At 35.4% G+C, this 22663-nt stretch overlaps 1 protein-coding gene across 1 annotated transcript in view; it reads left to right on the top strand.

The window, feature by feature from the left end:
• The window catches only part of ADGRV1 (adhesion G protein-coupled receptor V1), a 265854-nt gene that overhangs the window by 74513 nt on the left and 168678 nt on the right, over nt 1–22663 (top strand). The window contains exons 40-52 of the mRNA XM_070743048.1: nt 1162–1300; nt 2406–2547; nt 4451–4713; nt 5487–5662; nt 7286–7410; nt 8553–8719; nt 9112–9258; nt 11215–11322; nt 14833–15085; nt 16681–16803; nt 18067–18289; nt 19104–19308; nt 20335–20481. Of these exons, the coding sequence (XP_070599149.1) occupies nt 1162–1300; nt 2406–2547; nt 4451–4713; nt 5487–5662; nt 7286–7410; nt 8553–8719; nt 9112–9258; nt 11215–11322; nt 14833–15085; nt 16681–16803; nt 18067–18289; nt 19104–19308; nt 20335–20481 (2218 nt within the window). The remainder of the gene's footprint in view (nt 1–1161; nt 1301–2405; nt 2548–4450; nt 4714–5486; nt 5663–7285; nt 7411–8552; nt 8720–9111; nt 9259–11214; nt 11323–14832; nt 15086–16680; nt 16804–18066; nt 18290–19103; nt 19309–20334; nt 20482–22663) is intronic.

The following is a 22663-nucleotide window of genomic DNA, read 5'->3' as shown; positions in this document are numbered from 1 at the left end:
ATTCTGACCTTACAACTCAAGAAACAGGCGGTCAGATACTACATTTCAAAATGAAGGTCACAAAGGGCAGAACCTGCTAGACAATAGGCATACAATTTGGAGAGCCAAGTAATCATCCATTTCTAGCAGAATAATGGCAGACTGAGTCAAGTATCTTAGTACATGCACAAAGATAAACAAATTCCCATAGGTATAATATATCAAGCTTCTGGTATAATCAAGCTCCAAGTCTCCAAACATTATGGGAATATAATTTGAAAAATCTGCTTTTATTCAGTTGGGTCCATCCATCAGTCCTGGTGTCTGAAATTTTCTGTCTTGCATCATTTCCCAGGCCCCTTAAATCTGCTGTAAAAGTCTGGATGTTTTCAGTAAAATTTAAGAAGGAGAGAAAGAAGAACTTTTTTTCCATTAAAGATTTTCCCAATTTTTTTTACTGGGATAGTGGCTGTACTATCTTTCTTGGAGGCTTTAGCAGTAATACAGTAGCTCATTCCTTTATCACTCACATTTGGAGGACTACAATTCATTCAATTTCCCTTAAAGGGAAAACGTGTGCATAATTCAACCTCTCCCCACCCCCACCTCACTGAATGGTAGAAGATACTACCGCAGGATAATGCCAATCTGGTGTGAGCTTCATTAAGTAGCTGTAGGCTTTTGGGTCCAATTCAAAGTGTTCCTTGTAACTTTTGAAGCCCTTTGTAATTTGGATATTTCTTACTTCCAGGGTAATGTGGCCCAAGTAGAATTCATTTGCTTGACAAATGTAGACTGGGAGGGAATGACTGTACCAGAGATATATGACTGTACCAGAGATGTTAAAAGGGTCCAGATACAAGCTTTCTTGGTCATTACCCCCTCAGCTTCAACAGTTGTAACTCTGAGTTAAAATTACATCTTCCATACTATAATTTACCATCATTTTGAAAAGCAATAAAATACAGTTTTCCATATTGTCTTTGCACATAGTGGGCGATGTGGCTGTGATAATGAATCAGGGATGCTATCTTGCTTTTGATAAATTAATGTTTTGTTTTTATTTTGGATGTCTATTTGTTTTAAGACACCTAGAACTATTTGATAAGATAGCCAATAGGTATTTAAATAATTAAAATAAAATATTTAAATTAAAAAGTAACTTTTCTTTTTTCCCTTCAGGTTTGAAATAAATGAATCAAATGTAAACTTAACATTTGTGATATTCCGGAACCGAGGTTTGTATGGTAATGTGTCCTTATTCTTATACGCTCAGAATCTGGAAGCATATCAGGGACTGGATTTTAACCTTTCTTCAAGGGTAAGAACAAACCATCAGAGAAAACCATTTTTTCCATAACATCAAATGCTTTTTTGATGTATTGTATGGTTTTAATTGTTTGGGTTTTATATATCTTTTCTTATATATCTAATATTAGATTTGTTTACTGTTATATTGTTTTTATTATTGTTGTGAGCTGCCCCGAGTCTTCGGAGAGGGGCGGCATACAAATCTAATAAATTGAATTGAATTGAATTTGTTTCAATGAAAAGTATAACCAATTGTACCCTGAATATTAGGACTCTGGAAGGCGTCAAAGTTTAACCCATTTCTTCATTAATTTTCAATTTAACAAATTCAGTATGAAACTTTGCTTATAAATGCATTTACATAGATCTTTAAATATCCAAAGAACAGGTAGAAGTTATTATGTGGTAACTGAATTACATTTATTGTACCTATTTTATCATTATGAGGAGCCAGATTGTTGGGGAAAGTATGTCAGGGTTTCAAATAGCATTCAAAACTAAACCAGAGTCTGAGCAAAATATTCCTCAAAGTTCTAATTTATTAACATGTTGGCACATCTGGATGAAACCTGAATCTGAAGTCCCTTGGGTTTCACCATGCAGTTGGGAGTTCGTGCCCTTGTCCCCACACCTTCAAGTCCATCACGTTGACCAATCTTTAATTGCCAGCCTGGCAGAATCCACCCATCTCCTTCTGTGCAGGTGCAGGAGTGGAAAGACAAAGGATGACCGTGACTATCTAGAAAGAATTTGTTATGGCTACATACAGACAGCCCTCATGCAATTCCCTATCCTGATTTCCCACAGTAAAGAATACATGTTAAAATTGTATAAAGTATGGCAGGCCAAAGACCCCAACTAAAATGGCTTCGGCCTGCCACAATATGCTGACACTGTAAACTGCTTAGAGAGGGCTATAAATCACTGTGAAACGGTATATGCATCTAAGTGCTATTGCTTAGCACTTAGATTAAATAAGATTACTTGTACTTTTTTGAATATTTCTGTAGATATTATGTAAAGTCACAAATAATTTACATTTTTTTGTACATTTTTTATGCATTGCTTTTCAACATACAGTATTTAAACACATTTACACTACGTTTCATTAATAGACTCTTTGTTTTGCTGATGGAGAAAGATATAAATATATCGATGTTCAAATTTTTGATGATGAGATTCCAGAAAGAGATGAGAGATTCCAACTAATTTTAACAAACCCATCCCTTGGATTAGAATTGGGAGAAAATACAACAGGTAATATTAATTAATTTGAAATTAGAATTTTGGGTTTTCTGTGAATCAGGAGGCTCTATTCTTAGTAACTCATGCCCTGGTCACTCCAGAATAGATCACTATACTATAGCGTGTTCCACACAGGGCTGTCTGTGAAGAGCATCCGGCAGCTACAGGTGGTGCAAAGTGTGTTCTTTAATCAGAACAAGTAAAAACTCTATTCTGTAAGTTGTACTATCTAGGTCAGTGATGGCGAACCTTTTTTTCCTTGGGTGCCGAAAAAATGTGGGTGTGCGCTATCGCACATGCGCGAGTGCCCACCCCCATAATACAATGCCTGGGGAGGGTGAAAACAGCTTCCCTAGCCCCCGGAGGGCCTCTGGAGGCTGGAAACGGACTGTTTCCAAACTTCTGGTGGGTCCATTAGGCTCGTGTTTCGCCTTCCCAAGATCCAAAGGCTTCCCTGGAGCCGGGGTGGGTGGATAAAAACACCGTTCCCCATCCCCCCTGGAGGCTCTCCTGAAGCTAAAAATGCCCGCTCAAAGCCTCTGTGTGAGCGAAAAAAATCAGCTGGCTGGCACACACATGCACGCTGGAGCTGAGCTAGAGCAATGGCTGACATGCCATAGGTTCACCATCACTGATCTATGTTCTATTCAAGATACTGGTGATGACCTATAAAACCTCTATGGCAATTTGCCATCAAGGCTGGCTTGAGTACATTTTATGGGTCCAGTCCACAAAACACCACCTGACAGGCCCAAGAGGAGAGTCCTTTTTGCTACAGCACCTACCCTTGAGAACATCTCCCCATCCGCTCTCCCTCCTCCAAGGTTAGGCAGGTCCTGATGTTGCTGACCTTTTTGGAGGCTCTCAAGACATGGTTCCATCAGTAAACTAGGAGACCAGCGATGGTATGGAACATGTTAGCTAGTTGTATTGTTAGTGACTGTATTGGCTGCCCTCTCCTGTTAAATTTTTTAAAATTGTTTTATTTGGTTTGTAATGATTTTATATTGGTTGTTTATTTATATTTATTTTCTGTTTTTAATCTTGTGAACACACACATAGCTACCTATATTGAATGAATGAGTGAATGAATGAATTAATAAAGCTAGCATTATTAATAACAGCAGATAATTGTGCATTATTCTTCATAGTCATAAGCAATTTACACAATTGCTTAAATTACTGATAGTTATCATTGATTGGCTGGCAATCTGCCATATTGTTTTGTAATTTATTTTTCGATTTGCTATATTTATGCAATTGTTTTTTTTAAAAAATTAACATTTAACATGTAGGATCCATCCCTGCTAGATGCTGAAAGAAAACCCCCCACAGTTATGCTCTTTTGGGGGAGTTCTATTATTAAAAGATTTCAGTTCTTTTTAGTATTGATAGGACAATATAACAGGACAATGTGAAACATTTTGACACTTTTAAAGCATTCTTTTCACTTTCTATTTCATAATATAGAAAATTAGGTCGATTTCATATTATTTAAGCAAAACTAATGGGATCAGTAGAGTAAAATCAGGGCAGAAAATTTATTTATTTCTTTATTAAACATATTTATTATTAAAGTTTTCTTGTTTAATATAACTTTGGAATACTGAATACTTTTAGTTAAGTTCTTCAGGACTATGTTTTTCAAACCTTGCAAAATAAAACTGAAGTATGAATTTCCCTTGTAGATATTAGAGACATAAGTCTTGATTTATTGTTATTATAATTAACTGTTTATAATTTACATACACTTCATTATCTTCCACAAATTTATACTCAGAAAAATCTCAAATATATACTATACCTGAATTTAGATAGTAATATTGATAATACTGTCATTTATTAAATTATATAGAAGCATTTCCAAATGAATGTATGTTGTATATTAATCATTTCATTTATTGTCTATTCAAAGCAACAATTACTATTCTGGCCAATGATGACGGTCATGGAATTTTGTCCTTCAACAATAGTGAACATTTTTTCCTAAGAGAACAGACAGCACTCCATTTAATGGAAAGTATTGCAACACTGAATATTATCAGAGAACCACCTCAAGGAATATTTGGAACAGTGACTGTCCAATATATAGTGCGAGAGATAAATTCTTCTGAAGCATCAATAGATTTGATTCCATCACAGGGCTATATTGTTCTAGAAGAAGGAATAAGAGTCAAGGTAATATGCAACAAATATGTTGTTTCTACAAATATAAAAAAATATTATAATATTGTTTATTTTAGAAATAAAATACATAAATTAGTTTATATCATTAAGTTCCACGTGTTGTGAGCCGCCCCGAGTCTTCGGAGAGGGGCGGCATACAAATCCAAATAATTAATTAATTAATTAATTAATTAATTAATAATTAAATAATAAATAAATAAATAAATAAATATTACATGTATATTGTACTATTTGCCATAAGAGCTAATTTACACATTGCAGAGGGTGATTGTACTGATTTGGACTGTAGGCAGAAGAGATTTAGATATTCAGAATGTTTTGCCCTTTCAAAAACAAAGCTTCTTTAGCTGACATCATAGTACATGTTTATTTAGAAATATTTATTTCAACAGCAATTGTTTTTGAAAATACATACATCTTATTGGGCATCGCATATGGCAAGTTCTGGTGAGTTACTACAAATAAATGGAAAAGATGATATTTAGGTGCTTCTATTTCAAAATAATAGTGCTTATTAAGAATATCTGTAATTGCTTTTAAGATGTGAAATTATTGCAGAGTTTCATTGTTGAGAGTAGTTGAAATTGATGGTAGTTGAGATCCAAGATTTTGATTATTTTAAATATAATATTTCAAAGAATAAAAATCCTCTTTTAGGTTATAATAATGACTGTTTTTTCCATCCTAACATCTTCTTCTTGATTCCATTCTGTGGTCTTAATAGTATCCAAGATTTTAATACTAATATGTTGCCTTTTATTCAGAATCTGCATGTTAGTGCCATCCTGGATGCTGAACCAGAAATGGATGAACATTTCATTGTTACTCTGTTCAATCCAACTGGTGGAGCCAGGTTGGGTGCAAGAACAGAAACACTGATCACAGTATTGCAAAATCAAGCCCCTTTGGGACTTTTCAGTATCTTTCCAGTTACAGAGAGGTAAATATTGTGTTAGGTCAGAAATTAATTTGTTAGTTATATATAAAAGTTGGTGTACTTCTTAAATTTGTTGATATTTTTAATGTAACATAGAAAATGGCAAATGTCAGGGTTACAGTCATCACGAGAATGTAAAAGTTAATTAGGATAAACAGTAACTGTAAATGTTGATAGTGATTTTTTTTCATTGCTTATTATCAATACATTTTCATTTTCAATGGGAGACAGTATACAAATATTTTAAATACATACCGGTATATTAAATAATAGTTATGCGTTTAGATGCTTCTGTATATTGACCATCTTTTCTTTGACTAGGAATTTGGAGATATTATTAATATTTCCCAGCTTCAGTTTTTATTCCTGGCATCTAATCTGTTTTTATTATTGATGGAATATGATTCCATGCCAGTTTGATTAAAATAAATCTCTGTAATTCTTTATTTTGCTTTTCCTGGATGCCATGGCAAACAATGTGCAGCACAAACTAGGAATGTGAAAAACTTCTGAGGATTACCTTGTCCTGCAAACAATGCAAATCTACTGCTCAAGAGTGTTGAAATGCCATCTTTTAAATGTTAAATGGTTTAACTGGTTTTGAGACTCCCACTTGGACTGAATACATGTGAATACACAGAGTAACAAAGTTTTTAGGATATCTGGTGATCAGCACAGGGACAGTCCTGGAAGATCTGTCTGTGCCCATATGTAGCCAGAGACAAAGTTGTGAGGCCCTTGAACTGGCCTGGATTTCCATAAGTGTTCCACTCAGTTGACAAAGCACTCTCCAGATATTTTTGCACAATCAGTTCTATAGTCGCCCAAGCCAGTGACATTTATTTCCAAGGAAATATGTACTGTGGTATCTTTTGTTTTTTTTTTTTATAAATAATCTTTATTAAATATACAATTTAAAAAAAAGGAAGATAAGGGGAGGGAAAGAAAAATAACCATGACAAAATGGAAAAAGCAATAACAGGACAAACAGAATAATATAGAGAAATGTTCAGTTTCCATAGTGGTGAATATTAATACATAATAAAAGTATGAAAAGAAAAGGGTACTTTAAGGCTTTTTTCATTATATTCATAGAGTTGATTATTAGTAATCAATTGTATCGATTTAAACTCTGTTTAAATCTTGTAAAATCAATATTCACATTTTTTGGTTCAGTCTTAAAGATATCACATTTTTAGAAATTTTTAACGGGGAACAAAGAAAGGGAAAAGGAAGGGAAAAAAAGGGAGAAAAAGCAGAAGAAAGAAAGAAAAAGTAGGGAAAGAAGGAGAGAGAAAAAGAGACTTTTGCCTTTTACTCTACTATCTTTTGAGTACACTGAAAATTCTAAAGAAATACAGATTACATTTCTAAATATCTTGCTATAATTTATAGAATATTTATATTATAATTAGTTTCTATTTTCAGAACTGCTATGAAAATGTCTGCTATTTTAACATTCAAATATGTCAGATTTTACATGTGGTGAAAAACAGCTTTTTTAACAAACAGTATGCCAATGGAACACCTTCCTTGTATTTTTATTTTATCATATAGCACTTGGAGAACTGAATTTGAAAATGGATCACTATTTATATATTTTGTTAACTCTTCCATAATTCTTAGGACTAATTCTATTATAGCTGAGGAAGCAAACACTACAGTCTACTTGAAAATATCTCGGAGCAATGGACTCAATACTTCAGTGAGTGTAGAATGGGAAACACGATCTGATTCTGCATTTGGGATAAGTAAGTTAATTCATGGGTTTTATACAAGATAGGTTTTTATAACTACCTCTGTAAAGATAGAGGTGTCATTATCGAAATTGTAATTTGGTTGATTCAATCACAGAGAAATAAAGTCCTTCCATAGACAATGGCTGTATCCATCTAAAACTGGCTTTGTGCCTTCTTGTGCCTTGGGATTATATGTTGTCCTCATAGCATCCCAGGACGTATACAAGTTTTGGAAGTTGAATCAATTAACTACTGGGTTAGTTTTCTTGTAGAAAAAAAATCCAAGAAGTCTCTGCTACTTTTTTGGGTGTGTGTGTGGGTGTAGATCAAGCAGTTCCCCTTTGGAGGTGTCCATCTGGTTTCCTTTTATCTGATCCCTTTCTTCCCATAATGTTGCTCTTGAAGGGTTTTTTTCCCTCCTTATCTTTCTTTCTTTTTTTAGTAGTTACAATATGATTAGGGAAGAAGAAGTTGCTTGCTGTTTTGGTATTCTCTCTGTGGGCAACTGGAGTAAATTTTTCCAAGGGAGGGTACAGCAGTGACAGGCTAGTGATTTTGTAGTATTGTCCTGAATTGTTTCCAAGAATTTGGAATGGTTTGATAAGCAACTGCCTGTAGACTTGATCCTATTTGCCTGTTTTCTTTTAGGTCAATGACGGTGAACCTTTTTTATGCTCGGGTGCCAAAAGGGTGCGTGTGCATGTGCCCACACCCATAAGGCAATGCTCTACCCCATGCATGCATCCACAACCCTCCATGATGCCCCTCGATGCAGATGCACAGGCTTCATTGAAACTCCAGATTTCCAGTAGGCCCATTGAGTCCGTTTTTAACCATCACAAGCTCCAGAGGCTTTCCTGAAGCTTGGGGAGGAAGAAAACGGCCTCACCCCCACTCTCCAAAGGCCAAAAATCAGGTGGCAGTGGGCAAATGTGCAGGAGCTGACATAGGGCAACACCTCATGTACCGTCAGATATGGCACCATGTGCCACCTGTGGCACATGCGCCATAGGTTCATCATCACATTTCTAGGTAATGCAATTTTAGCAGCTCATGTCATTTGGGATAAACCCATTGGTCAGGTATTAATATTGACTTTCTTTGTTTTATATCAATATATGCTGTTAATAACATTAATTTTCTTTTAATTGCAGAGGGTGGGTTAAGTGTATTGGCCATTTTACAAAGTTTTGAGGAAGAATCAATATCTAGTTGGTGTTTCTTTATGGAAGGAGAGTTTTTATATGGTTTATTGTTGAGAACAAATCCAGCTGTAAAATCTTCAATATACCAATGGCGGGGAGTTTTTGTTCCTATTGAGGTAAGTATTTAAAAAATTAAACTGATATCGAAGAATATTGTGTCATAGCACTTTTTCAAGCTATGTGATACACAGATTAAAAATCATAATTAGAACTAGCACTTCAGTTGTTAAGTGGAATGGTTGCTAATTGAAACCATGGCCATGCTTATATTCTTCAGCTTTCTATTGTTTTACAAATTTGTAGAGGTCATAAATGTGAGGATTGATTGTAAAACTATTTTTATCACCAATGTAGCTTTGAACAGTTGCTAAATGTGGCAATCGTTAAAGGAGGGCTATCTATAAATCTTATTTTAATAGAGAGGAATATTAAATATTTTGCTTTAAAAATTATTCATGGATTATATTAATTGGATAGTAAAAAAAATATTGGTTTACTTTTTGCTTAGGAATTCAGTATTGAGAACCCTCATCATTGTACTGCATTTCAAATTAATGGCTCCTCCTACTTAGTAATTAGTCATGGTGGAATAAAAGAAAATAGACCTTCTAACAACACAGTGTTCTTGTTTACCTCTGGATTTCAGCTGTTTGAGGTATCATTTCATTATCCAAACTTCCTTTTAACTTTTTTATGACTCATGTTTGTATTCTGTCCAAACAGTTGAGTGATAACATATAAACAAGCCAGCAACGTATGGTTGTATGGATTGATGTAATATAGCTTTAAAATGTATACTGTACTATGTTCCGATTGGCTGTAATGATGCAAGTGGCCATAAGAGGGAGCGAGAGATCATGGTTTATTCTCTCTGCTGTATGCTGTAATATTTTTTTTGAATGTGTATGACAAAAACAAACTGGTAAGAAGATTATTGTATTTCTAGAGACTGATTTGAACGGGTATGACCTGTACTGTTTATTTGGACTGTGCTATTTCTTAAAAGCAAACACTATATGCACTTTAATGTATCTCTGTGTGTGATTGGATAATTACTACAATATCCCGTTTCTATGTGCATGTCCTTGATAACTCAAAGGTTGCTCTGCACACACCTTAACACTGGTTATGGTCCCAGAGAGATAATGCCAGTGAGATATTGAGTAGTGTGAATATTCAGTTTTCATATCCAAACAGTTAAAAGTATATTATTGAATTAATGATGGCACAACAACAGTCAACTAGCTTATCCCTGATAACCTGACTGGATGGAACAAACTATGTTTCTTGATCTATGAAATGTAGCCTGCTTCTGCATAAGGAAGGTTTATGGACTGTAGTTATTAATCCACCAGATGTAACAGTTTGAGATGCTACAAATGATGAAGATGCAAAGAAAATATCTGCCTTTAGCCAGGACAATGAAAAGACTCTTAGCATAATTAGACTGACACTGAATGATCAGCAGCTAAGTCCATATTCTTGTACGCTGCTAGGCGTTTGGACATATTGAAAAAGAATTGTATGTTTGTGATAGCGTGGATACATACATACACCCTACATATAAACTGTTTAGAGCGGTGATAACGAATCTTTTTTCTCTCGGGTGCCGAAAGAGTGTGCGCGTGCTTTTGCGCATGTGCAAGTGCCCACACCCACAATTCAATGCCTGGTGAGGGCAAAAACAGCTCTCCCCCCCCCCCTGGAGGCTCTGGAGGCCAGAAATGGCCTGTTTCCCAACTTCTGGTGGGCCCTGTAGGCTTGTGTTCCACCCTCCCCAGGCTCCAAATCCTTCTTTGGAGCCAGGGGAGGGTAAAAATGCCCTCCCCCATCCCCCCAGAAGCTCTCTGGAAGCCAAAAACACCTTCCCAGCCAAAAAACAGCTGGCTGGCACATACATGCATGTTGGAGCTGAGATTGCTAAAGGCTCACGTGCCAACAGATATTGCTCCACATGGCACCCATGCCATAGGTTTGCCATCACTGGTTTAGAGCCTGCCTTCTCAAAGGTGGTGCTTTGTCAGCCCATTTGGAGTTTATGAAAAAGACTTTGAAAGAGCTACATGAAAAGGAAATGATTTTTTCTGAGTTGCATCAAGATTACATAATCATTTTTTCGTTGGATGAAAGTTATGATGATTATGTGTCTTCATTGGAACTTTTGACCAGAGATGAACTGACATTGACTGACATAATGGTAGAAGAATATTGAAGAAGGCAAGATAGAAAACAGATGAGAGAGATACAACCTTATAAGCACATAACTGAGATACTTTCATCATCATTGAGTTAGCTTGATATTCACCATAAATCAATCACTCAACTAGCCAAGATACATTCTTAAATGTTGTGTAAATTTATGGATTATGGATTAAATTTATCACTTATGTTGGAGATTAATTGCCATGCCTATAATGCAGCTGCTGACACTTATAAGGAAATACTAGAAATCTCAGAGAAGAATTTGGAAGTTCCTGTGCTCAATGTTAAGATGTTAATTTTATTTTACATCGTCTTGCCTTAAGTTAGCATTGCTATATTAAAACAAGTGAGATACATTTTGCAGATTGTATTAAATACATGTAACTGTATTTCCTTTTATTTCTTTCAGGTACAGTCTATATTGGTGCCAGCCACCAGTGATATAAAGCATTTCAGTTTGAATCAAAGCCATTATTTGATTATTGCAAGTTGTAGACCAGAATCTAAGTCTACGCAGGTCAGGAGAATCTTCATTTTATTTCCTCTATTTGCCTTGTTTGAATATTTACCTAATATTTACCTGTCGTGAGCTGCTCTGAGTCTTCGGAGAGGGGCGACATTCAAATCAAATCAAATCAAATCATTAAAATCAAATCAAATAAATAAATAAATAAATAAATATTATCTAGTAACATATTCAGAACCTTCACAGCCTTGTGAATTCTTTAAGGGGATGCGTATAAATTGTTGTGAATGCTCCTTGTCCGCCTCTGGTCCTGTCAAATTCTGAGGAGGATGAGCCAGGCTCCTCTGGATACGCTTGGCCAGTGGGTTGCCACTGATGCAAAGAGTGAGAGCGAGAAAGAAAGTGACCTGAGTAAATCCAAGGAACCACTAGAGAGGGCTGATATAACAATGGGGGAGCGGTCTCAGTTGGAAGAGGAAGACTTTAGAGTGGATAATCCGTGGTTAGATGCTAGATATAGATTTCTGAGAAGGCAAGAGGACTTGCATAGTAAAAGGAAATAAGCTTACAGCTCTTTGAGGTGTGATGTCACTTCCAGGCAGTATAAAAGCAAAGGATTTTGGGTAATTGGGTGCAGGGTTTCAACACTGTTCATGGAAGAGGTGTTGGGGAGGGGGGGCTGAAAAAGGCTTCAAAAACATGATGCCTGCCTTAATAAAAGACATTCTTTGCTGGATGATGTTTGTCCGAGATTCCAATGAGCTGGTTACCTAAGGAATGCAATTAGGCCAAGTTGGCGCTTTTTCCAGACTTTGTTTATGTTTCACTTTGGAGAGAAACCACTCCCTTCTCCTGGACATTCAATCTGCTTTTCACTTTATGCTGCTTTTATTAATAAGGAGGGTGGTTTTAACATGAAATAGTGGACTTTTGGGTTGGTGGTTTTGCTCCAAGAGGCCGTGCATAGAACACAAATCAGACAGCAAATATCTGAATCACATGATCACTGGCAATCAGTGTTCCCTCTAATTTTTTTTTGAGGTGGGCGGAAAAGTATAGTGTCTGAGCGGCAGTCCCTTTGGGACTGGACGGCACAGAAATAATAAATAAATGAATGAATAAACAAACAAACAAACAAATAAATAAAAAACCCACCCTGTTTTGCCTCAGAGAATTTCAAAATAAAATACTGTACTGTGTGTCTATAACAGTGAGTTCATAATAGGGCAACTCTATCAATATCAAAATGCCACTTAAATAGTTGAGCTAGTTTCAAACTAGATTTTGATTTTCTTTCTCTCTTCCTTACTCCCATTCTTTTTCTTTCTCTTTTCCTTCCTCTCTTTTTTCTGTCTGTTTCTCTCTCTTCCTCTCTTCCTCTCTCTCTCCTTCCCTCTCACTCTTTCCTTCTCGGCTTCTGGGCAGGTTTGGAAAACTCTGAGTTGATGATGATTTTTACGTGAGCGATTGCTCACTGCTCAGCTTAGAGGGAACTATGCTGGCAATATTTGAAATTTACACTTTTTTCTACTTTGTGTTTCTATTGCACATTTATAAATGCAACTTGAGTACCACCTACATATATATGAAACCTGGCTGTTTTTGCATCCTCATTCAGGACATATGTTTGTATTCATATCTGCAAATTACGGTTCTTTGTTCCAAATGATGATTATAGGCTAATCAGCTGCAATGATAAGAAATTAATGGTTATAATGCAGTTGGAGCTCTGCTTTAAATATGCTCCTAACCTGCAATGATTCTTATTACTCTGGCTGATCATGCATCTTATTTCTGGATGAATCTTGCATTTTGTGTCTGCATTATTGAGCACCATATCTATATTATGGTATATAAAGCTTTAATTCAAGCTCTGGTTCCCCTGTGCCAATGAGGACTCCAAGCCATTCTACCTTTCTGCATCCAACATGACTCCCTCCGCTGGTGATGCTTCCTCTTTAGCAAGATCTATTCAATTAATACTCAAATGTGTGAAGTAAAATGCTTGGCTGTCAATGTAACGTCTCCGAAGATTGTGGTTCTTGAAAAGAGAAGTTGCGTAGCTTGGCAATAATATCAAAAGTGATGTATTATGGACGGGAAAGGGAACAAAAAAGTTTATTTATCTTATTACATATTTAATTATATACGTTTTGCACAAGTTCCAGGAAACAAGGGCTTTTCAGCCTTGAGTTGCTTTGAAAAATTTCAGTCAATTAATCAGTTATATTTACAGTCACAAGTCTCCCCCCCACTGTTGTGGTTAGCTCTGGCCCAGCTCCTAATTGGGAGTGAGGGAAGTGTACTGGTGAGTGCCCTGTTCGAAGTTTCAAATCAGCTTCCCCCAGAGATACTCACTGCCCCACCCTCCTCGCCTTCTGTTGTGATTAGCTCTGGCCCAGCTCCTGCCCCAAGGAATGTGGAGGTGGATATGGGGGAGACATCCACATGCCGCAGGCCTGTTTTGGTTCCAGTTAAAATCTGTCTCCTCTGACCAAGGAAGCGTGAGTGACAGGGAAGAGGGGAGATTGGCAGACAGCCCAGGAGGAGATCAATCATCTGTATCATCCCTGGATTCTGAACAAGAATTAATGACACATCCACGCATGCGTAGAGTGATGCATAGGAGACAACAACTGAAGGATTATTACAAGAGAAAATGAGGCCACCTGTGGATAGATGGGGCTGCTGTAATTAGTGCTACAGATCAAAGTGCAGCCTGGTGTTTTAGCCTCATGGCAGTTTATTTGATTCATTTTTTCGTCAAGATCGTGTTTTTTTGCTGTGTGGACTCTCTGGACTTTAGAATTGGACTCAATTTCCCAGTTATTGGGTGAGCAATTAGATTGCATTTAACCTGTGCCTTGTGTGTACCAGAAAATCCCTTTGACTTTTAAAAAGGGGGCTGTTTCTGTTTTTCTCTTTATAAAAACTTTTGGGTTTTTCCTTTTATCATGTGGTGTGTGTCTACCTGGACTAATTACCCTGTAATTACGGGCGGTTGAAACACACAGGCAGAACACCCACCAGTGGTAACACCTTCAGAATTCTCTTTGATTTTGAGCTGCATTAAATGTTCTGTTGATGTTCTTGAGCTTATTTTCCAACTGAAGTTAATTGAGAATTCTTTTGCTCCAAACAGCCCTATTTTCTTTTTCTGAAAAAAGACCCATGATGAGAGAGCCCTCTTTTCAAATTTAATTGAGGTCTGTAAGCTTGTAGACTGTCAGAGATGATAATAAAATGTAAAAACAAAGCATTCACACACATACCTTGGCCAACTAGTAATGAAATAAGTGCAAGAGCTCTACCATGATGATAATCATTATCTTTTCTTTGAAAACGAAAATTTAAAAAGAATTATGTAAAATTATATGGTAATTTTTTAAAAAAATTGGTCTTCCTATGAATAATTCCTATGGCTGTTTATTTGTATACAGTACATAGTGAACAAGAGATACATTCTAGTTTTCCATATTCCATACCAATTGTCATATGTATATTTTAACATTTTTTAAATTTCTATTTTAGTTATAACTAAAGCTCTTTTGCATTTTCCAGATTTTCCAGTGGAATAATGGCATTTTTACATTCCGTAATCAACTCTCTGTGAATGGAGTTTTGAGCCTGGATCTTTTCCCTAGGGAAAGTACAACATACTTAGTCATTGTCCCTTGTGAATCCATGCATGCACCTCTTTTATTCAAGTGGTCAGAAAATAATTTCATAAGGTTTCAAGAAGTGCCAGTCAATGGAGTAACACAAGTCAAAGCTGTCATTTCTGGATCTGACATCTACCTAATTTTTGCAAAAGGTACTCATATTTGATAAAATTGCATTACATGTGGAAACTGAAGCAAGAAAAAACTTTTAATGAGTCTTGTAATTAAGTTACTTTGTTTAATGATCTTTTGATATACACTTACTATATAATCATGATGGTGAACCTATGGCACATGTTGGGGTTTTTTTTTAGATGTTTAATTAATTAATTGGATTAAGATATTTTGTATTGTATATTTTATATGCTGTGAGCCGCCCCGAGTCCTCGGAGAGGGTTGGCATAAAAATCCAATAAGTAAATAAATAAAAAATAAATGTGTCATATTTGGCACGCGGAGTCATATTGGAGGGCACGCCAGACTTTGCTGGGCTTCTGCTCCAATGCGCATGTGCGTGCTGGCCAGCTGATTTTTGGCCTTGGGAAAGGTTCCCTGAAACCTCGGAGGCAAAAAAAATCCCCCAACAGACAAACCGGAAGTTCAGAAAAATGCACTTCCGATTTGGACATTTTTTTCACCTACCAGCAGTAGTGGGTTCATAAAAGTGTGCGCCAGAGTGCCACATTGATATGAACCCACTGATACAATTTTTGGCAATTTTTTTCTGGCATCTCCTGAGAAGGAGCTTCTCAGCTGTTCTTCGGACAAAGACATTAATACGAGGATGGGCTGGAGGGTTTCTTCCGACACAGACACGTCGGAAAAAAATTGCCGAGAATTGCATCACTGGGATCATATTGATGTTGCACTCTGGACCACAGTGGTATGAACCCACCTGCACATGCGTGGTGGGGAGGGAAGGGATATGGACATATGCACGCTTGCTAGCACATCCACACACACCCCTTTTGGCACACAAACCAAAAAAGGTTTGCCATCAATACTATATAACATTTTTAAAGGGCAACTATGTAAAGTTGATGATATATATATGAAAGGGGTTGTGCTAGTTGTTTTTTTCCTTTTATTTCAAAATTTGTTTGTCAATGGTTTCTTCTGATATTTAGGGACATAAGAAAAAATAATTTGTAATGAATAAATGAACGAAACACAGTCCTAGTTTTATAATCCAGTTTTGCTAAAATGAACTAGTTTATTAGATGTTACTATTGATTGTGAGTACGGTAGGTAGATAGAGAAAAATGATTTTCTTTATCGCACAATACTAGGACGAGGGGGCACTCCCTAAAGCTCATAGGTAAGAAAGGGAGGACAAATAAAGGGAAATATTTCTTCACCCAGAAGGTCATTGGTTTATGGAATTCACTTCCAGAAGAGGTCATGACAGCTGTCAGCCTTGATAGCTTCAAGGCAGGATTAGAAAGATTCATGGATGCCAAGTATATCGGTGATTATTGAAACGGATGTCCATGTGCCGCCTCTGTTGGTTGAGGCAGGCAGGATTCCCTTGAGTACCATTTGTTGGGGGTCAAGGGAAAGGGAGGGTCTTGGCTTCTCTCTCTGCTCAAGATCCCCATGTACAATTGGTGGCCCACTGTGTGACACAGAATGCTGGACTTAATGGGCTTTGGCCTGATTCAGCATGGCTCTTCTTATGTCCTTATGTTCTTATGTTAATAATGAATACCCATAATCATAGAAAGCTGTCTGATTTTACTCTCCATAGAGCTGAACAGTACATGTGAAATTTTTATCTGGGAGGCAGGGCAATTTTCCTTCAGATATTTTCAATCCATTTCCATCAGAGCAGTAAATGCAATTCATACTTCTATCCCACCTTCAGGTTTAGGTAAGTATGGCAATTATCTCTAATTTTGCATTAACTCACACATGATTTCCCCTTCCCCTCCCCCTCAAATATAATTTTCCTGTAGGGGAAAATGCCATGTATATGCCATCATAAATAATGCTATTGGCCTTTTGGATGGGGAGAGTTGTATGGTTGGTCATGATTTTTCAAAATAAGCACTTGGAGCAATTTGGATATGGATATTACATGCATCTCAATGGCGTTGTCAGATATGAAACAGCCTTTAAAAGGTCATTATATTTGCGCACTTTGTTTCTCAGCCTAATATGATTAATAAAACCAGTTATTCTCACAACTTTAGCTTCCTGAGAGAAAACAAACGTACAGAACCATTTTTAATATGTATCCTAATGTTTTCAGAACTGCAGATTTAAAGGAGACAAAATTATTTATTTTTGCCACAGCAAAATTACAAACTTGTTAAGATATTCATGAACTGGGAGAGCCAATGGTAACAAGGTCAGCCGATGGATAGGCATAGCCATTAAGTCAGCCAAAGGGAACTTAAACACTTCTGAATCTGTGCAGAGAATCGAAATTGAAACTTAATCTTAAGACTGGGCGTGGCTCCAGTCCTCTCTGCTCTCTGTAGTCTCTCACTCTGAACTCTGCTGAAATGAAATTAACTGCTCTATGCTGTCTGTAACTGCTTGAAGAAGGACTCCGTTTATGGTATTGCAAATTCATCTGTTACTATGTTTATAAAGAAGTTTATGAATCCAGTTGAATCAGTTAATAGTGCGTGCTTCTGGTTTTGAATTTTTCAACAAACTAATAGAAACTTTGCAGCCTCAGGAATGTCTTGGATTTGCTAGGGGAATAAAGATTTCTGTTGCTGAAAAATGAGAGCCTGCTGCATTTTCTGCAAAATGCAAACATTTCTTCCCTCCTTCAGGAATGCCTTGCACAGTTGCTTGCACAAAATTTCCCTGATTGTCTAAATGTGGCTGTACATTCACAATCACTTTGCTATATTTGTGATAACCAGCAAAAGTGTTGTCTACATATATACATTCAGATGAATGATGTGGTAAGCCTTAGAAGCAGCCATGCGAGCTGACTGATGTTTATTCATTTCAGTATCCTTTTCGAGCACCCTTTTAAGTCCTTTGTACATCTTTAAAACAAAAAGTGCTAACTGAATGCAAAATATACCTTGAACAAAACCAATTAAATATTTTTTTAGCATAAAATGTTAACATTTTACTCTAACATTCATATCTTCTTTGATTCTTGATATAGTGCAGATACTATTTGCTAGCAAAGATAAATCAGCTCTGTATTCCTGGAACTCAGAAAAGAATCGGTTTTCTCCATTGCTAGAAGCTCCTTCTGCCAATCATATTTCCAGTATCAATGTAAAGTCTCTTAATTCTAACAAAAGTCTCATTGTTGTGACTGGAGATTCCTATTCCTATGTTTATGAGCTAACCGCAGTTTCAAACCAGTCAGATTTTATACCTAGGTATGATTTTATTTTTTTATATTGATTATGAATGTATTGTTAGTTTTGTTAGTTACAATTTATAAAATGTTATAGTCATCATACCATTGTTTCTTCTTTTGCTGTAAAGATTTGAGTTCCTAATACAATTCCTTCCATGTTCTGAATCATTCACTTTCACAATCAAAGGCACTATCTTGGAATTGTTCAGAAATTCAGGAAAGAGTACTGTCAAAGATTATGAACAAAAAACAACCAAATTAGATATGATAATGGAATATAGTTGCCTAGAAAGCTGATAGAAGTCTGCTGACTAATTTTTGATTGGTTGAGTGATTGATTGCTGAGAGATACTTTTTCTCTTGGATGAACAGGATAAAATATAATAACACTGAGATTGGTTAATCTAAATGAAATGCAGTGTAGGTTATTTGCTTAAAATATGTATGAGGTAATCTACCTGGCAAATGAAATGGCCTGCTAAAGTAATATGGAGACAGAGATCTCCCACTCCACACTGCTCCATATATAGTACATTTCACTGTGTGGAATGATATCCCAAAACAGTCTATAAAAACTTCAGGATTTTACAGATAGGAGGAAAATGATAAATTATTCTATATAAACCTCACTCACCTTGCTTATTTTTTAATTGACCTCATATGTTTCCTGTAACACTTAAGTAAATGGCAAAAACAAATTGGTAACTGATATAGACCTTTTCTTTAACATGCCTAAAATTACATTTTTTTCTGTATAAAAACTGATTTTACTTTGTCTCAGAAGAACAATTGTTTAATTATAAATATGCTATACATCTGTGTTTTTATGCTAGTTCAGGTGAACTGATATTTCAACCAGGAGATAAAGAAATTGTGATAGCAATCAATATTTTTGATGACGTGGTCCCAGAGGAAGAAGAATCTTTTAGAGTATGGCTGAAAAATCCAAAAGGTGGTGCAGAAATTGGTCCTAATGGTTATGTGACCATAGCGATACCCTCTAATGATGATGCTCATGGAGTTGTTGCATTTGCCCAGGTAAAATTAAAATATTAAATTAAGTATTTTTTAATAACAAACATGTTAACACATATGAAATGTATTCATGTTTGTAATGTTATAAAACATAAGACCAGTAGCATAAACAGCTGTCTTAGTAACATAGTTCACCATATGATTCATTTGTCTTTGGATAGTAAGATGGATAATATATAAAAGTAAAAATAAATACAAATGCATTGGAACCTGCAATGGTTTAATTGTGAATTCTGTTCTGATGGCTTAAAAAATTAAGAAACTTTATTGATTTTCTAATCAGATTTATATCCCAGCTTCCCCAAGGCAATTTAATAATTTACACTGATGAAAATACTTAATAGTCTGATAGATCATTGTTTCAAGGATACCTGAATCCAAGGTCTTAAATCTAAGTCCAGTAATCTATTTGCTACTACATAATGGTGTCATAATGGGTGTGAAAATATTTATAAAAATTGGCCTAACTTATTTATTGCTTATTTCTGTTACGAAATTAAATACGGGGAACTCAGTTTCTTCACTGGCTGCATTTCAGCCATACTAATTTTCTCTGCTTTAGAAGGTTGTCAAAATGGGAACCAACATTTCTCAGGCTAGATAGAAATTTTTAGTAAATATTGATCTGAAATCTCCCAATCTTAAGGCCAGGAAAACTTTAGTAGAGCTTAGAGACAGATGGAATTGATTTCAAAATTTTGCAGTAGGCAGATCTGTATACACATGGATAAAGAAAGAAAACGTGTTTCTATCTATTGTGGAATAAAACCACATCACATCTTTGATTGTAAGTAGATATCTGAGTATGAGTTAAATGTATGGGGTGTATGGACCTGTTACTGTGCCTGAAGTTTACTGCTTTTATTAAAGCAAAATCTGATAGTCACACTCTTTCAGTTTCCATTACAATTTTAACTATTTTTAGACATTGTTGAATACATGAATTTTTTTTGTTAGTGTTTAAAGAGCAGAAAAACAAGATATTTGCATTTTAAACTATATTATTTTTCATCACTGGTATATTTTTAGAATTCTTTATTTAAACAAACAGAAGAAATGGAACAGGACACCTTGATCACCTTGAACGTTGAACGCTTAATAAGTACATTTGGACATGTTATAGTCCACTGGGAAGCTAGTGGGAGTATTAATGACATATTTCCAACTTCAGGGGTGGTATGTATTTTGCCAAAAAAATTTGCTGTAGAAACTACCATCTGGTTTATTTATTTTATTTATTTATTCGATTTTTATGACGCCCTTCTCCATAGACTCAGGGCAGCTTACAACATGTTAGCAATAGCACATTTTTTACAGAGCCAGCATATTGCCCCCACAATCCGGGTCCTCATTTTGCCCACATCGGAAGGATGAAAGGCTGAGTCAACCTTGAGCCGGTGATGAAATTTGAACCGCTGACCTACAGATCTACAGTCAGCTTCAGTGGCCTGCAGTACAGCACTCTATCTGCTGCGCCACCCTGGCTCTATAATTGTTTAATTGTTATTGTATTACTGATCTAATTAAATGAGAATCCAATTGGCTAATATTAACTTAGAAATTTTTTCATTCATATTGTCTTATAATTTGTAGATTTAAACATTCAAAAAGATTTTGACTTATGGAAAGAACCATTTCTTCCTTTGCTTTCATGTTCCTTAGATAACTTTTTATCTATTGTTTTAACAAAAAACAAAATTAAGAAAATTAAAATGTAAAGAAACTGGTAATTTGTTAGATTGTAATCATAATAGTAATGTTGTTTGATTTTATTAAATTAATACAATAAAGCCATTATCTAACGTTGTCAGAAAATGGAAAAAAATACATAAAATCATTATAAACTCAAGTCAGTTGTCAACGTGCCCAAAATGCAATCATGTGACCCCAAGGCAGGTGCAGCACTTGTAAATTCCAGGATAAGACTTGAATGCTTTTTGCAGAGTTGATTATAATGTTGAATGAGGCATACTTTTATATAAATAGCAAATTTTCTTCAGTTACAAAAATTGTTTTCTGTGTGATGTTGCTTTTGTTTAGAAATCCAGTATCAATAGTGTATTTAATGGAAATAAATTAAAATATAAATTTATACTCTAATGCATACTGATTCAAAAAGCTGCAGTATGACTTTTTTCTATATAAGTAATGTGTATTGTGTCAACTTACAATGCTATTTATGATACCTGCAGGAAGCACTATTTAATATAACCTATTACTTAATAATCATCCTGGATTGGTTGTATAGAAAATGGGCTGAAGTGTATCAAATTTAATAAAGTCAAAAATGAATGCCACTCAGATAATACAAATTACACAATACCACTTTCTTGTTGCTCCATACACTCAAGGAAAATTCACTCATGAGGAGGAACACATCTTTTGAACAATATGAGATTGGATATGAAATAGCAAGAGATGACTTTTCGGAAATATTCAGATTTCTTTTATAAATTGAAAGTTTCAGAGTTTGCGTTTACTTTAGAAAAATATTCTAAAGTGTCATAAAGTTCCACTTATAAGTAGTCAAGATTGTAGTCAATTGCCATTGCATAGGAAGGATTAGTGTGTTTTTTATTTCTTCTGAATGCTAGTGCAACTTAGTAAAGTAAAGTAAAATATACTTAAGAAATAAGTTTAGAAATAAGACATAAAAAAGATCCAAAATTATACCTTTCCCCACCAACATACCTTTTCCCTCCAACAACATTAAATTTCTATCTGGTTAACAAGGCAAAAGTTATGGGGGAATTGACATGTTCCTTCCCCCCTAGGCTTATAAAATTTATGTATGGTATGCTAGTGTGTATGATTGGTTTTAACTTGTGGTGTTTTAAAATTAATTTAAATATTGGATTTGTTTACATTGTATGGCGATTGCTGTGAGCCGCCCCGAGTCTGCGGAGAGGGGCGGCATACAAATCTGATTAATAAATAAAATAAATAATAAAATATATTTAAACCATAGAATTTGCAATATTCTTCATAGGAAATATAGGAATAAACTGCAGATGTTAAAATCTCCTCTTCCTAAAATTGGGTAAGATATTACCTGATATTTCAACTTGCTTCAACCTGTTTTCTTCAAAATATGTTAGATACAATAAGAGTTACAGTCCAGCTTCCTTGAAAGATTGTATTTTGTACCATAGGTAAACAATATAATCACTGAAAAGAAAAAAAAGCATTACCAATTCAATTATTGATTGCAACTTATATATTTTCCAGTACTACAAAAGTATCTTAGATACACATTTATTCGATGGTTTATATATAAAATGTATTGGTTGCCCATCTTACCACAGGCTAATTCTGACGACTTACAGTATTATTTACAATGTATTTATGTTTCACTATT

The sequence above is a fragment of the Erythrolamprus reginae genome, chromosome 2 (genome assembly GCF_031021105.1).
Source record: "Erythrolamprus reginae isolate rEryReg1 chromosome 2, rEryReg1.hap1, whole genome shotgun sequence".
Classification (NCBI taxonomy): domain Eukaryota; kingdom Metazoa; phylum Chordata; class Lepidosauria; order Squamata; family Dipsadidae; genus Erythrolamprus; species Erythrolamprus reginae.
The sequence above is the reverse complement of the archived record's forward strand: the minus strand, read 5'-3'. Positions and strand labels throughout refer to the sequence as shown.